Source organism: Globicephala melas, chromosome 20 (genome assembly GCF_963455315.2).
Source record: "Globicephala melas chromosome 20, mGloMel1.2, whole genome shotgun sequence".
Classification (NCBI taxonomy): domain Eukaryota; kingdom Metazoa; phylum Chordata; class Mammalia; order Artiodactyla; family Delphinidae; genus Globicephala; species Globicephala melas.
This window is the reverse complement of record NC_083333.1, coordinates 48,346,898-48,364,400: the sequence shown is the minus strand read 5'-3', so window position 1 is coordinate 48,364,400 and position 17,503 is coordinate 48,346,898. Positions and strand designations below refer to the sequence as shown.

Below are 17,503 nucleotides of genomic sequence, written 5' to 3'. Positions count from 1 at the left end.
ATCCTAGGAGAAAAATGTTACAGCACAGATTTACTAATTCCACATAAGTCTTAGTCTTAATTACATTTAGTGGCAAGGGTATGTTAAAAGTTTTGATACCATACTGCTAGCAGCTTATCATCTGTTTATTAATTTCACTTCAAGAAGATTTTCAGAAAAAGCTACTGGATTTGTTTTTAAAACAACTGTTGAATATTCATAATCTAATAAATAACATTTATTGAGCACTTACTGGATACCACTTTCTGTGCTAAGAGCTTTACATGTATTGTATTATCTCATATAATACACCTAAGTGATAGGTAAGATTAGTTCCATTATTTTCATTTTGCAGATGAGGAAACCAAAACTTTGAATGGTTAAGAAATTTGCTCAAAATAACTCAAGTATTTTAAGTGGCAAAGATCCCATATACCTAATTCCAAAACCTATACTGACTGACTATATTCACTATCATTTAAAATTCTGAAATATTCTGTAATATTAAACTTCAAGTTACAGTTCAAGACAGCAAACTAAGTCCAAACACTGACATATTCTCCCCACCAAAATCCTACTGAAAGGACAGAATATAAATATTAGAAAAAGTCCAGAGCAGTCATGAAACACAGAGAAGGGTCATAAGAAAATCTGAGGAATTCCTGGAATTTTAAACAAATGGAATTATATTGAGGGAAAAATCAGAATGCAAAATTTGTAATCCAACATAAGGAAAAAGCACAGTCAGTAAAGGAGGCAGTACATCAGTATTCCCCATTAACAGAGTTCCAGAAAAGTTCAAACTCAGAGGCAGTGGCAAAGGCTGAAGTCAGGAATGGATGGTAGAAGCCTGGCAGATTCATTTAAAACTGCAGGAGCTAGGTCAGTGCCTAAATTCCCTGCATGGTAAAAGGTGAAACATTTAAGTTCCTAAGATGCCAGTAACTATAATACCTCTCTTTTAAGAAAAGTGGTGCATCAGCTGATAGGGACAACAGGGTCTCAAAGGGGATGTGGTAGAAGAAATAAGCCCCCTCCCCAAATGGACAGGTGCCACACAACTTTTATAGCCACAAGCCTTCTCTAATATGTTTGGGCTAACTAGTTCTTTTCTTTTCCAATATTATATATGCTGAAAAGCCATCTCTTGAACACTACAGTGCATCTCCCCATCCCATCCCATCCCACAGATGGAACCCACCCTCCAGAGTGACCTGTCACTCACAACAGGGGGTTGCTTGCAGTATACGAAATAATGACCTTCACAAATGCTAAGGGAAACCAGAACAGCTACCAATATTGATGAAGCTAGAAATTCACACACACAGGCATATACACATGTAAAACATCAGCAACAGCACCAGACACATAGTTTGTGTTCAATAAACATTAGTTTTTGTTGTTATCACCATTATGTATTTAAGAAAAGCAACCAGCCTGAGAGGCACCAAGTGGAGTCGCCGAAACAAAGAAACAAAAAAAGGCCCTAAAGAAAACATTTGTGGATAGATTACTGGCATTGATAAAGTTCAATAAGGCTACTGGATATAAGTAGTTATATAAAATATGAATTCTATTTTTGTAAAACAGCAACAAAAAATTACAAAATGTAACTTAAAGAAAAAAGATCCCATTCACAATAACAGTGAAAGGTGTGATATACCTGCCAACAATGCTAACAAATCTCTAATAAGACCTGTATGGAAAAGTTGTAAGCCAGTGAACAAATACAACAGTGAGCACAGAGACAGATCCATGCATATTCAGACACTTGATATATGAACAGTGGAGAAAGGACAGTCAATAAATGGAAACGGGATAAAATTATAAAAAAACAACAACAACAACTTTGGGTCCCTGATGCCAAACACACACACACACACGCACACACAAAATCAATTCCAGGTACATTAAAGACCTGACATGAAAAGCAAAGCTAAAATGCTTAGATAATGCACAAGAAAGTACATTTACGATCTCAAGGTGGGGAAGGATTTCCGAAAGACAAAGAATGCACTAGCCATATAAGAAAATGATTGTGAAGTTGTACTACCATCAAAATTAAGAATTTCTGTTCATCAAAAGATATGATTACTAGAGTGAAAAGACAACTCACAGAATGGAAGATGAGATATATTTATAATATATACACACCAAAAGAATGGTATCCAGAATATATAAAATGCTAAAACAAATCAAATCAAGAAGACTACTCAATAGAAAAACGGATAAAGGTCCTGAACAGGCTTTTACAAATGAGGAAATCCAAAGAGCCAAAAAGCATGCAGAGGTGTTTGGCTTCTTTAATCATCACGGAAATACAAATTAAAAGCCATAATGAGGACTTCCCTGGTGGCACAGTGGTTAAGAATCTGCCTGTCAATGGAGGGGACACGGGTTCGAGCCCTGGTCTGGGAAGATCCCACATGCCGCGGAGCAACTAAACCCGTGTGCCACAACTACTGAGCCTGCGCTCTAAATCCCGTGAGCCACAACTACTGAAGCCCGCGAGCCACAACTACTGAAGCCCGTGCCCCTAGAGCCCGTGCTCTGCAACAAGGGAAACCACCGCAATGAGAAGCCTGCGCACCACAATGAAGAGTAGCCCCTGCTCGCGGCAACTAGAGAAAAGCCCGTGCTCAGCAATGAAGACCCAACGCAGCCATAAACAAATAACTCAATAAATAAATAAATAAAAGCCATAATGAGATACCACAGCATAATTATCAGATTGCTGCATAAATTAAAGTTTGACAAGAGTTAAGTTAAGAATGTGGAGTAACATGTTCTATCATCAACTACTGGTAGGAGTATAAACTGGTACAACTACTTTAGAAAACATCTAGGCATTATATGGTAAAGGTGAAGATATGTATACTCTTGACTACTCACTACCCATTGGTATATAGCATAAATTCATGACACACAATACATATGAATGTTCATACCAGCACTGTTCATATGGACTAAAAACGGGCAACAGCTCAAATGTCCTTCAACATAACAACAGACTATATTACATATAATGGGTGAGAATCTTACAAGAAGGATGAGATAAAAGAATACATTCAGCATGATTTTCTTCAGAAAAAAAAACTATCATGTTTACAGACAAGAGGTAAAACTATTAAGAAAAATAAGTAAATCACTACAGACCTATAATCACAAAAGTCAAGCTTGTGGTTGCCTCTTGGGGGACGACAGAAATATGAGATCAGAAAGGGCATACAGGGGCTTCTGGTGTACAGGCAATGTTCTCTTTTGTAACTGGATGGTATTCATTTTATGATTATTTATTAAAGTGTACATTTATGTTTCATGGCCTTTTATGTATGCATGCTATGTTATATTTCACACCTTTTTTAAGTTAAAAGAAAAACAAGCAGCAGGAAGAAGGCTTCAATTTTACAAACATAGATCACAGCAGACAGTTCCCTAGCCCATGCAGTTTTGCAGTCTGGTTACAGACGTCATTTCCAGAAGCCCAGCATAGAATATGGTGTATGTTTCTTTAGTCCTTTCAATTATTTTATGGGTTAACTGTAGCTCTTGCTAAAACATTTTCTTTTTTCCTTTTTTTTTTTAAAAAAAAACAAACTAGAAAACATGGTTTTCTGCAGCTAAGAACCTGAAAAAAAAATCTATTATCATAATAAATGCAAACGAGGTGAACTCCCAGAAACAAGGGTTCTTAACTACATTCAGAAAATAAAATTTACCTACAGCATACAAGTAATTTAGCTGTTTGCAAAAAGCACCTAAAACAAGATGAAAAAGAGCTAAAAATAAAAAGGATATTCAAAGCAATGTTAATATTTAAATCACATTTTTTGTCAAAAGCACTAACATATTATGAAAGAAATTCTGCAATGATCTAAAAATACTGAATAATCCATGCTTTCCCTATTCATTTGAAATGTCACCTTTTATCATATGTTACATTTTGCCTCAGATCTATTTCTGGACTCATCCTACTAATCTATTTATGGTGCTTTTTAATAATAGGGAGTTTAAGTATCCGCCAATTATTCTTCTTTTTCAATATTCTCTTAAGTATTTTTCCATATGAACTTCAGAAGCAACTTGTAAAATTAAAAAACAAACCCTGTGGAGGTTCTGATTGAAACTGCAATAAACTTATATATTAAGGAACCTACCTCTTTAATTTGTCTTCCTTAGTTAGCCTTTCTTGTTTTCTACTTTACATTTTAATCTTTTAATTTAAAAAAATGACTTAAAACTAGGAGCATATTAAAAAGACAGTATCTGATAGTATATGAACTCTGACATAAGTATCCTTTAGGAAATGTGCATAAGTCATTAAAACAAAGACTAAGGGACTTCCCTGGTGGCACAGTGGTTAAGGATCTGCCTGCCAATGCATGGGACACAGGTTCGTGCCCTGGTCCGGGAAGATCCCACATGCCTCGGAGCTACTAAGCCCGTGCACCACAACTACTGAGACTGCACTCTAGAGCGCGCAAACCACAACTACTGAATCCTGCACGCCTAGATCCCGTGCTCCGCAACAAGAGAAGCCACTGCAATGAGAAGCCTGCACAACAGTCCCCTCTCGCCACAACTAGAAAAATCCTGTGTGCAGCAATGAAGACCCAGTGCAGCCAAAAATAAATAAATAAAATAAATTGAAAAAAAATCATTGTTATAAAAAAAAGTGATTTATGTACTTTTTTTCCCCTGCTTTGGCCATGCCACACGGCATGTGGCATCTTAGTTCCCCCATCAGGGATTGAACCGGTGCCCCCTGCAGTGGAAGCGCGGAGTCCTTTTTTTCCTTAATTTTTTTTTATTATTATTATTATTTGCTGGGTGGGGGGGCTGCATTGGGTCTTCGCTGCTGTGTGCGGGCATTCTCTATTTGTGGCGAGAGGGGGCTACTCTAAGTTGCGGTGCACAGCCTCCTCATTGCGGTGGCTTCTCTTGTCGTGGAGCACAGGCTCTAGGTGCACAGGCTTCAGTAGTTGCGGCTCGCAGGCTCTAGAGCGCGGGCTCAGTAGTTGTGGCGCACGGGCTTAGTTGCTCCGTGGCATGTGAGATCTTCCTGGACCAGGGCTTGAACCCGTGTCTCCAGCATTGGCAGGCAGATTCTTTTTTTTTCCTAAATAGATTTTATTTATTTATTTGTTTGTTTGTTTGTTTATTTATTTATTGCTTGCTTGCTTGCTTGCTTGATTGGCTGTGTTGGGTCTTCGTTGCTGTGTGCGGGCTTTCTTTAGTGGCGGCGAGCCAGGGCTTCTCATTGCGAGGGCTTCTCATTGCGAGGGCTTCTCTTGTTGCAGAGCACAGCTCCAGGCGCCCAGGCTTCAGTAGTTATGGCATGTGGGCTTCAGTAGTTGTGGCTCGCGGGCTCTAGAGCGCAGGCTTAGTAGTTGTGACGCACCGGCTTAGTTGCTCCGTGGCATGTGGGATCTCCCCAGACCAGGTCTCAAACCCGTGTCCCCTGCGCTGGCAGGCGGATTCTTAACCACTGCGCCACCAAGGAAGCCTGGAAGCGCGGAGCCTTAACCACTGGACCACCAGGGAAGTCCCTGTATGTTCTTTTTTTTTTTATTATTCTTTTCCATTATAGGTTATTACAAGATATTGAATATATTCCCTGTGCTATACAGTAAATCCTTATTGTTTGTCTATTTTATATATGGTACACTAAAATCTTTTAAACACATTTTACTGACTCTTCTCTCTAGGCAAGAAATACTAAGGGAAGAGGCTGCAATGAAAATGGGCTCCCTGATCTCTGTGGATAGGAGAACCTGAGGTGACAGAGATCAGATAGGAGCAGTTAATTACCCAAAGAAAATCTGGTACAGTTACCTCACTGACAAGAGGGCAGAAGAAAAATTGGATCTGCAGAATGGTCTTTCACAGAAAACAAAACAAAAAACAAAAAGAAAATCTTACACGTTTAAAGAATTGTTAACCTTCTTCAAAGTGATATGTGGCCATTTTCACATGTAGCTATACACCAAGGAAAAAGAAATACCCACAACATTGAGTAACTACTGAACGATGGCTCTAAGATAATAATTCTGGGGCTACAAAACACAGCCACAGTCCACTGATAAGACATAAGGCTCATGGAGGTCAGGTACTAAATAGGACTTTCAATCCAGTCCACCTCAGAACCAATGGAATCCCAAACCTATGCCACAGCTAGTTTGGTCCCCAAATAACCTCAGCAACTAATAGCTTCCCAATATAGCTCTTCATTGATTGGTCGAAAGCCTATTAGGGTAGAAAAGGCCAAGTGCAAGACCACCAATGATACTCTCTTCCAAAACAGAAAATTAAAAGCGTTATCACACCTCTCAAAGCATAACAAAGATTGGTGTCACCATTAAAACATAAGCTGAGGTGGTGATCCGATATATTCCAGTCTATAATTTGACCACTGCAAAAGTCTGATAGCTCTTGGAAAATGACAGGGAATTATAATCAAATGGTGATTCCAAATGCTGCTGCCAAGTTTCTGATTTAGTCTGTGTACTGAAACAAATAAATATAGCCTGGTATGCATCCAGCAGCAGGGCTCTGGTGAAACTGCTACCTAGATTCCTGGAGGTATCCAAGGTTTCTGATCTGAGACCTGCTTCTTCAGGTTTACTTTTTTTTTTTTTCCCTAGGAATAATCCAAAGAATTTTTTTCTTGAACCAACAGAAAGCAAACTGCCAACAAAATATACCGTCACTCCCAAATATTATTATAGTATCTAATTCCTACAATACACCATGAAAATCAGGAAATTAACATTAATACCATACAACCATCTAATCCATATATCTCATGCAAATTACATCAACTATCCTAACAATATTTTTTATAGTAAAAGAATAAAATTCAGGATCCCTTGTTATATTTACTTATCATGTATCTTTATTTATCTTTATTCTCTTCCAATCTGGAACAATTCCTCAGTGTTTCCTTGATGCTTTTTAGTACTTGGCCAGTCATTTCAAGAATGTCTCACAGTTTGGGTTTGTTTCATATTTCCTCCTGTTTGTAATCAGATTACACATTTTTGGCAGGAATATCACAGAAGTATTAAATATGATCTTCTCCCTGCAGGCAGTATACAATTTCAACTTGTCCCGTTAAAAGTGATGATACTCTTGATCACTCGATTAAGGTGCTGTCTACCAGGTTTCCCCCTATAATCCTTTTCCTTCTGTAATTAATAAGTGTGCATGAGGAGATTATCTGAGACGACATAAATATCCTTGGAGTGGGTTGAGTGGTGCCCCCCCAACTTCAATAAAAGATATGCTCACCCACAACCTCTGAATGTGACCTTATTTGGGAAAAGGATCTTTGCAGATGTAATTAGGTTAAAGATCTTAAGAAGAGATCACCCTGGATTAGAGTGGGCCCTAAGTCCAAAGACAAGTGTCCTTAAAAGAGAAGAGCAAGGGGGCTTCCCTGGTGGCGCAGTGGTTGGGAGTCCGCCTGCCGATGCGGGGGATGCGGGTTCGTGCCCCGGTCCGGGAGGATCCCACGTGCCACGGAGCGGCTGGGCCCGTGGGCCGTGGCCGCTGGGCCTGTGCGTCCGGAGCCTGTGCTCCGCGGCGGGAGAGGCCGCAGCAGTGAGAGGCCCGCGTACCAAAAAAAAAAAAAAAAGAGAAGAGCAGGGGAGAAGACACAGAGGAGGCAATACAAAGACAGTGGAGACTGGGTGATGCATCTACAAGCCAAGAAATGACAAGGATTGCTGCCAGCCACCAGAAGCTAGGGGAGAGCATGGAACAGATCCTCCCTCAGAACCTCCAAAAAGGAATCAATCCTCCTGGCACCTGGATTTCAGACTTCTGGCCTCCAGAACCATGAGAGAATAAATTCCTGTGGTTTTAAGCCACCCAATTTGTGCTAATTTGTTACAGCACCTCTAGGAAAGTAATATAGCTGTTCCTCAAAGTTTTACCTACTAGTTGTAACATTTATTGATGTTTCTTGGCTGAATCAACTATTATGATGGTTACCAAATGAGATTTTCGAGTTCTATCATTCCTTCTACATTTAAAAAAATATATGGATTTGTTTATTTGGCTGCACTGGGTCTTAGTTGTGGCATGCAGGATCTTTTAGTTGCAGCATGCATGTGGGATCTAGTTCCCTGACCAGGGATCAAACCCAGGCCCCCATGCATTGGGAGCGTGGAGTCTCAACCACTCTACCACCAGGGAAGTCCCCATTCCTTCTACATTTATTAGTGGACTTCTGTAAAGAAAAGCTTTACATCACAGCTTTATTTGTAATAGCCAAAAGCTGTAGACAATCCAAATGCCCATCAATAGGTGAATGGAGGGCTTCCCTGGTGGCGCAGTGGTTAAGAATCCGCCTGTCAATGCAGGGGACACGGGTTCGAGCCCTGGTCCAGGAAGATCCCACATGCCGTGGAGCAGCTAAGCCTGTGCACCACAGCTACTAAGCCTGTGCTCTAGAGCCTGCGAGCCACAAATACTGAGCCCGTGTGCCACAACCACTGAAGCCCGTGCACCTAGAGCCTGTGCTCCACAAGAGAAGCCACCACAGTGAGAAGCCCGCACACAGCAACGAAGAGTAGGCCCCGCTCACTGCAACTAGAGAAAGCCCGTGTGGAGCAACGAAGACCCAACGCAGCCTAAATATATATATATATATATATATATATATATATGTATATATGTGTGTGTGTGTGTGTGTGTGTGTGTACATATATATATATAAAAAATAGGTGAATGGATAAACAAATTGTGGTACATCTAGACAACCGCATACTACTCAGTAATAAAAAAAGGAATGAACTATCGATATATGCAACAACATGTAGCAGAGATTATCTAATACTGATTGAAAGTAATGACTGATTAACAAAAATGGAAAAAACTGGTACTTGATAAATATGGCAAACTCATTCGGAACATGTGATGTGCGAGAGGGTGAAGGTCCTTGACGGTAAAAACTGAGAAATATCAAACTACAATAAAGATACAGGTTTAAAATTCTATGATTTAATAAAGGTTTTCTTCCAGTTTAGTTCTATCTGGCTTTCCCTGTCTTTCCCTTTACCCCTTCCACCCCTCTTCTGCATTTGTCTGTCTCCGTCTCTGTCTTTAAACTTAAGAGAATGAAAACTATGTGCCAAAACCAGAACCAACAATTTAGGTTAGGACCAGCTTCTTCATAATTCATTCATTTGGCCATATTCTTTTAAGTAGATGCTCTGATTTTCATTTGAACAAATTAAAAAAACAAAACGTCCCATATTTCATCTTCCTTTACAAATACTGTGGCAAATTTCCTGTAATCACATCAGAGATCACACTACATTTATTTCAAGAGTATGTCGTTATCTTTCTAATGGCTCTCTTGATAACATAAGTCAATGAACTTTGGCTCAGTGGAATAAAAGCTGCATGTTGTTCACTATCTTCTCTGAACTATCAAAAGAAAAGGATAATAAGAACATTATTTCAAATGAATAAACCTAAAGAAGCACACACAAACTTTGAAACATTATTTCTTAGAAGGCAAGCATAACACAAGAACGGTAAATCCAGACATAAGAAAATACATAAATCACACACATACTGCAACTTAAGATCAAGAAGTAATAAAAATATGAAAAAAAATACTTTTAAAAAAGGATATGTTGGGAATTCCCTGGCAGTCCAGTGGTTAGGACTCCCCGCTTCCACTGCTAGGGGTCCAGGTTCTATCCCTGGTCAGGGAGCTAAGATCCCACAAGCCGCATGGCACGGCCAAAAAAAACCCCAAAAGGATATACTCACATACTCTCTCACTCCATGCTATATTTATCAAATCCCCTGGCCTCAAGACAAAAATAAGTCATATAAAAATTTTTGGATAAATTAAGTTTTCCTTTTTTATTTGGCAAGAGTACACAAGCACTAGAACAAAGCTAGAGAGGTCAAGCTCAATGTTAATTAAATAAATCAAGAAGGGCTTAGGGGACTTCCCTGGTGGTCCAGTGGTTAAGACTCTGCGCTCCCCATCTCAATACATAAGGCAAATACTAACAGCCATAAAAGGGGAAATTGACGGTAACACAATCATAGTAGGCGACTTTAACACCCCACTTTCACCAATGGACAGATCATCCCAAATGAAAATAAATAAGGAAACACAAGCGTTAAATGATACATTAAACAAGATGGACTTAATTGATATTTATAGGACATTCCATCAATAAACAACAGAATATACATTTTTCTCAAGTGCTCATGGAACATTCTCCAGGAGAGATCATATCTTGGGTCACAAATCTAGCCTTGGTAAATTTAAGAAAATTGAAATCGTATCAAGGATCTTTTGCGACCACAACGCTATGAGACTAGATATCAATTACAGGAAAAGATTTGTAAAAAATACAAACACATGGAGGCTAAACAATACACTACTTAATAACGAAGTGATCACTGAGGAAATCAAAAAATACCTAGAAACAAATGACAATGGAGATATGATGACCCAAAACCTATAGGATGCAGCAAAAGCAGTTCTAAGAGGGAAGTTTATAGCAATACAGTCCTACCTTAAAAAACAGGAAACAGCTCAAATAAAAAACCTAACCTTGCATCTAAAGCAATTAGAGAAAGAAGAACAAAAAAACCCCAAAGTTAACAGAAGGAAAGAAATCATAAAGATCAGATCAGAAATAAATGAAAAAGGAATGAAGGAAACGATAGCAAAGATCAATAAAACTAAAAGCTGGTTCTTTGAGAAGATAAACAAAATTGATAAACCATTAGCCAGACTCATCAAGAAAAAAAGGGAGAACACTCAAATCAATAGAATTAGAAATGAAAAAGGAGAAGTAACAACTGACACTGCAAAAATACAAAAGATCATGAGAGATTACTACAAGCAACTCTATGCCAATAAAATGGGCAACCTGGAAGAAATGGACAAATTCTTAGAAAAGCACAACCTGCCGAGACTGAACCAGGAAGAAACAGAAAATATGAACAGACCAATCACAAGCACTGAAATTGAAACTGTGATTAAAAATCTTCCAACAAACAAAAGCCCAGGACCAGATGGCTTCACAGGGGAATTCTATCAAACATGTAGAGAAGAGCTAACACCTATCCTTCTCAAACTCTTCCAAAATATAGCAGAGGGAGGAACCCTCCTAAACTCATTCTACGAGGCCACCATCACTCTGATACCAAAACCAGACAAAGATGTCACAAAGAAAGAAAACTACAGGCCAATATCACTGATGAACACAGATGCAAAAATCCTCAACAAAATACTAGCCAACAGAATTCAACCGCACATTAAAAGGATCATACACCACGATCAAGTGGGGTTTATCCCAGGAATGCAAGGATTCTTCAATATACACAAATCAATCAATGTGATACACCATATTAACAAATTGAAGGAGAAAAACCATATGATCATCTCAATAGATGTAGAGAAAGCTTTCGACAAAATTCAACACCCATTTATGATAAAAACCCTGCAGAAAGTAGGCATAGAGGGAACTTTCCTCAACATAATAAAGGCCATATATGACAATCCCGCAGCCAACATCGTCCTCAATGGTGAAAAACTGAAACCATTTCCACTAAGATCAGGAACAAGACAAGGTTGCCCACTCTCACCACTCTTATTCAACATACTTTTGGACATTCTCGCCACAGCAATCAGAGAAGAAAAAGAAATAAAAGGAATCCAATTCGGAAAAGAAGTAAAGCTGTCACTGTTTGCAGATGACATGATACTATACATACAGAATCCTAAAGCTGCCACCAGAAAACTACTAGAGCTAATCAATGAATTTGGTAAAGTAGCAGGATAAAAAATTAATGCACAGCAATCTCTGGCATTTTTATACACTAATGATGAAAAATCTGAAAGTGAAATTAAGAAAACACTCCCATTTACCACTGCAACAAAAAGAATAAAATATCTAGGAATAAACCTACCTAAGGAGACAAAAGACCTGTATGCAGAAAATTATAAGACACTGATGAAAGAAATTAAAGATGATACAAATAGATGGAGAGATATACCATGTTCTTGGATTGGAAGAATCAACATTGTGAAAATGACTCTACTACCCAAAGTAATCTACAGATTCAGTGCAATCCCTATCAAACTACCACTGGCATTTTTCACAGAACTAGAACAAAAAATTTCACAATTTGTATGGCAACACAAAAGACCCCGAATAGCCAAAGCAATCTTGAGAAAGAAAAACAGAGCTGGAGGAATCAGGCTCCCTGATTTCAGACTATACTACAAAGCTACAGTAATCAAGACAGTATGGTACTGGCACAGAAACAGAAATATAGATCAATGGGACAGGATAGAAAGCCCAGAGATAAACCCACACACATATGGTCACCTTATCTTTGATAAAGGAGGCAAGAATATACAGTGGAGAAAAGACAGTCTTCAATAAGTGGTGCTGGGGTGGGGCTTCCCTGGTGGCGCAGTGGTTGAGAGTCCGCCTGCCGATGCAGGGGACACGGGTTTGTGCCCCGGTCCGGGAAGATCCCACATGCCGCAGAGCAGCTGGGCCCGTGAGAAATGGCCGCTGGGCCTGCGCATCTGGAGCCTGTGCTCCGCAACAGGAGAGGCCACAACAGTGAGTGGCCCGCATACCGCAAAAAAAAAAAAAAAAAGGCAAACCAGTTTAACTTAAGAATATCCTTGATGGGCTTCCCTGGTGGCACAGTGGTTGAGAATTTGCCTGCCAATGCAGGGGATACGGGTTCGAGCCCTGGTCTGGGAGGACCCCACATGCCGTGGAGCAACTGGGCCCATGAGCCACAACTACTGAGCCTGTGCCTCTGGAGTCTGTGCCCCACAACAAGAGAGGCCGCGATAGTGAAAGGCCGGTGCACCGCGATAAAGAGTGGCCCCCGCTTGCCGCAACTGGAGAAAGCCCTCGCACAGAAACGAAGAACCAACACAGCCAAAAATAAATAAATAAATAAATTTTAAAAATAATATCCTTGATGATGCAATAAAAATTAATTTTATTAAACTCCCACCCATGAATACATGTCTTTTTAACATTCTGTAAGACAAGAGAAGCATGAATAATAGACTTCTGTTACATACTAGGGCTGTATAGAGGAAAAGCACTTGTGATTGTGTGAGTTATGAAATGAAGTAGCCACAATTTTCACAGACCATCATTTTTACTTGAAAGACTGATAAAATGGGTTAATAAGACTTGGGCAGGGAGTTCCCTGATGGCCTAGTGGTTAGGATTCTGGCCTTTCACTGCCGTGTCCCTTGGTCGGGAAACTGAGATCTTGCAAGCAACATGGCGTGGCCAAAAAAAAAAAATAAGAAGATGACTTGGCCATTTAGTGTACATTTTCTTCAAAATGAACAAAGTGAGTTTTTCATTTCAAGAGAAACAACTGACAGTATTTGTTGCCAGTGATAAATTTCTAACTGCTGCTTAAGACCTCTTATTTATTTATTTATTTAGGCCGTAGTAACATGTGGCATATGGGATCTTAGTTCCCCCACCAGGGATCAAACTCACATGCCCTGCATTGGACTGCCAGTGAAATCCCAAAACCTCGTATTTTAGAATATGTGTGTCCACTACAATGAACTTGATAACTTCCCAACCTTAAGATTTTTCTGAAGAGATTAGTGATATTAACAAATGTGGATACTTTAATATTGTATAATGAAATGCATCAATACTTGGAAGAGCCACGTAATTCAGTGAACCATTATTTTCCAAATGACTAATGCACCATGTCACAAAATCACACATAGGTAAAAAATTGATTCAAAGTGCAAGAGAGACCAATGGCTCTTAATGTAAAAATAGAAAAGTTCATTGATGAGGTTTCATATTCTATTTTGACTACTCTTAAGAAACTATCACTTCGGTATAGAATATCCACAACTATCTGAAAAGACAAACTATTCCTCCCTTTTCCTACTATATATGTGTGTGAGACTGCCTTTCCTTTACATACTTCACCAGAAAACATAGCATAACAGACTGAATGCAGAGGCAGAGATGAGAATATTTCTTATTTCAATATTTATTTGGGGGAAAAACTGATTTTTCACTTAAAAATGTCAACATACAATAAGTTTATTTTTAATAGATTAATAAATATTTTTTAAATTTCTCAGTTCTAACTTCTCAAACAGTAAATATGATAGATGTAGCCCACATAAACAAAAGCTGTTTAGGACCCTAAATCATTTTTGAGTACAAAGGGTTCTGAGAGCAAAAAGTTTGAGAACCACTACAATAACCAAATGAGAATTACAAAAGTGGAAACTTGACACAGGGAGTTTCCTGTGTCAAGATTTCCATATACTCAGCATACTCTTTTTTTTTTTTAATTCAAGTTTTGATGATGGAGTACGAGGTTAACTGTGCAACAAAGCAAACTTTAACATTTGGTGTATAAATCTTGGTTCACAAAGTACATATATGTCAAAAAACATATACATTCACATTTAACAGCATGGTTTCTGCTTTATTAAAAATATGTTCAATGGGCTTCCCTGGTGGTGCAGTGGTTAAGAATCCGCCTGCCAACGCAGGAGACATGGGCTTGAGCCCTGGTCTGGGAGGATCCCACATGCCGCGGAGCAACTAAGCCGGTGAGCCACAACTACGAAGCCTGCGCTCTAGAGCCCGCGAGCCACAACTACAGAGCCCACGAGCCACAACTGCTGAGCCCACGTGCCACAACTACTGAAGCCCGCGCGCCTAGAGCCCGTGCTCAGCAACAAGAGACGCCACTGCTGTGAGAAGCCTGTGCACCACGACGAAGAGTAGCCCCCGCTCAGCGCAACTAGAGAAAGCCTGCGTGCAGCAACAAAGACCCAACGCAGCCAAAAATAAAAATAAATAAATTTACTTTAAAAAAATATATGTTCAAGTAACAGGGTTTATATTTTATCCTTTTAGTGAAAACATATGGCAAATTCACCTTGCCCCAAGTGTGCTGCAAAATAAACAGGACTCTAAATCGTTCTTTGTGTCTAATCTTCCTCTATCTTGTCTTGCTGTCCACTCCTACTTGCCCTGCAAGCAATGAAATGACAAATTTCTGGAATATACTCCTGGTGCTTTCAGCTGTGCTCTGCCTACACAAAAACAAAACAAATCTATAATAGGGACCTCTGGGATTGGATGGAAAAACGCCTCCCACCGGTGGACTGGTTGTTCTATGAGTCAATCAAATAATTCCTGGCAGAAAGCCAGGCAAATAGAAAACAGACTTTGAAAGAAGCTACTCTACAACTCTATAACAATACCTTTTTAAAATGTTCTGTATTTGACCAACCTTTACACTCTTCTCTACGTCTCTGTCCCTCTGCTGAAAATAAAGCAACACTATTCTTCCATAAACCACAGGACTTTTAAAACGACAGTAGTATTACCTTTTCTCTAAAAAAAAGATTCAGACCATTCATTCACAGCAATGGGTAAGCAATTATAACTCTGTATGATAACATATGTTGGGTACAGGAACATAGTCTGCTTTAGAGAACACTTAAATCTTAGATGAAACTACAACTACACCAAATTTTTAGAAATGAAGGTCTCTCCTTTTGGCACATCAGTAATTCCTTACCTCTTGCTGCCTTGACGGGCAGCTACAATTTGCAGGTACTTTTAACTAGGAACTGTGGAGAACGACCTGACAGCAATTAGCTAAGGCAACTACCAAAGGGCGGGGTGGGGGTGGGGGTGGGGGCGGGGAAGCGCACTCTTAAAAAGCCCTAGCTGAATTTAACACATCGCTTTAACCCGGCCAGTTTAAGCGGTAGGAACGCATTCTGCGCTTTTGTTTTTCATAAGCCGTACAAGCATAAAGATCTTAGAAACATTTCATGACCACCACAGCGAATTCCTTCCAAGACTTTAAGTCGCTAGATGATAACTTTTTAGACTTTCTGAATTATCCAACAGCTTACTCCAACTACCAGCCACCCTGGATCAATTCTGGAGGACTGACACCACCAGTAGGAGGCAACCGACAGGGACAAGTCCTTCAAGAGCAAAATTATGACAGATCGGAAGGAAACACTCTAATTTTTGCCGTCTTGTCTACAGCCATACCACCCTGAACGCACCCGATCTCGTCTAATTTTTGCCACCTCCCGCTTCCTTCGCCTGTCCCAGATAGCAACGTGTCTTCAGTGCATCTTTTGGCCAAAATCTGGCTCCAGGTTTCAAACACGTTTCCGCTGGCGGCCGCCAAAGTGAAGTCCCGAAGGGAGAGGACTGCTCCCCATTGATCCTTGGGGCGGGAGGGAAGTAAAGCGAGGAGCGTTTGAAGGGAGACAACAATCCTATCCTTCCCAAAGCCACTTTGTTTGCCCGCACCTCCACCGTGGAAAGAGCGCTGAGACCCAGAAAAGTCTTCCCTCCCATCGACTGACACTGAGAGCGCTCTCCGTGCTGGGGGACCACGGGACTGGCGCTATAAAAGGCCCCAAACTGCCTGAAAAAGAGGCGGGCGCCAAACAAGCCGAGGAACTTACCCAGTTTCTTCCACATGGCGAGATGACAAGCGAGGAAGCCTTTGCGGATGGCAGCGCACACCTTCGCCGGCTCGGAAGAGGTGAAGCCCTTCTGCTTCTTGATGAAACCCCACAAGTGCTCCCGGGCAAACTGTGCCGCCTCCCGCCCGCCGTGCCCGTCGCACACGGCGAAAAAGGCCACCGAGGAACGGCGGCGGCAGCAGCAGCCGGGAGCCGGCGAGGCCCCGGCGTCCGGCGGCGCGTCGCGAGCCTCTCGGGCTGCCACCGCCGGGCCTTTCCCCGAGATTTCGCCGCCAGGAAGAGCCAGCGGTGACCGCTGCGGAGGCAACGGCTGAGAGAGAGACCGCCGCGGCGAGGGCTCTTCTTCAGCCGTGGGCTCGGGCTCCACCACGATCTGAGTAACGTCCTCCATGTACTTCCTCCCGCCCTGGTCTGAGAAGACGCTCACTCCCAGAGAGTACAGCCCCGCCATGGCAGGCTGGCCGAGATCCCGCCGGTCCCACGCAGCCCGCCGAATGCGGCGGCGGGATACACACTCGGCGCTCGCCGGCTAACTATTGTTTATCTTCGACTACGCAGAGAAGGGGGAGGGAGCGGTCCCGGAGGTGGGGGGGGGCGCACGATGTCGAGACTTGTCCGCCAGAGCTGGGCAGAAGCGCCAGGGGGAAAGGAGCAGACCAGCTGCGTCTGCGCAATGCGCCTCCGCCGGCTGCCCGCGCCCACCACACAAATCAGACGTTCTTCCCGGCTTACGTCACTCGGCTCTCTGGGCCCGACCAATCCGGAGTCGAGTTGGAGCGAACCCGCCCTCCGCCCTCAACCCTCGCTCCTCCCCGCAACGGCCGCCCTCAACCCTCGCTCCTCCCCGCAACGGCCGTCCTCCCTCCTCCCGCCGTGGGCGCAGGGCCCGCGCGCGACCTGGCTGGCTTTCGCTTTGCAGTGGGTGTTTTCGCCCTCCCACTTTTCGGCGGGTGCTAAACGCTTATCTACCAATTTGATGTCACCTTT

The 17,503-nt window shown here is 41.5% G+C and overlaps 1 protein-coding gene across 1 annotated transcript in view; it reads right to left on the bottom strand.

The window, feature by feature from the left end:
* The window catches only part of PPM1D (protein phosphatase, Mg2+/Mn2+ dependent 1D), a 53,267-nt gene extending 36,139 nt beyond the window's left edge, over positions 1-17,128 (bottom strand). Inside the window, exon 1 of the mRNA XM_030881833.2 lies at positions 16,496-17,128. Coding sequence (XP_030737693.1) covers positions 16,496-16,967 — 472 coding nt within the window. The 5' untranslated portion in view covers positions 16,968-17,128. The remainder of the gene's footprint in view (positions 1-16,495) is intronic.
* Positions 17,129-17,503: the final 375 nt, after the last annotated feature.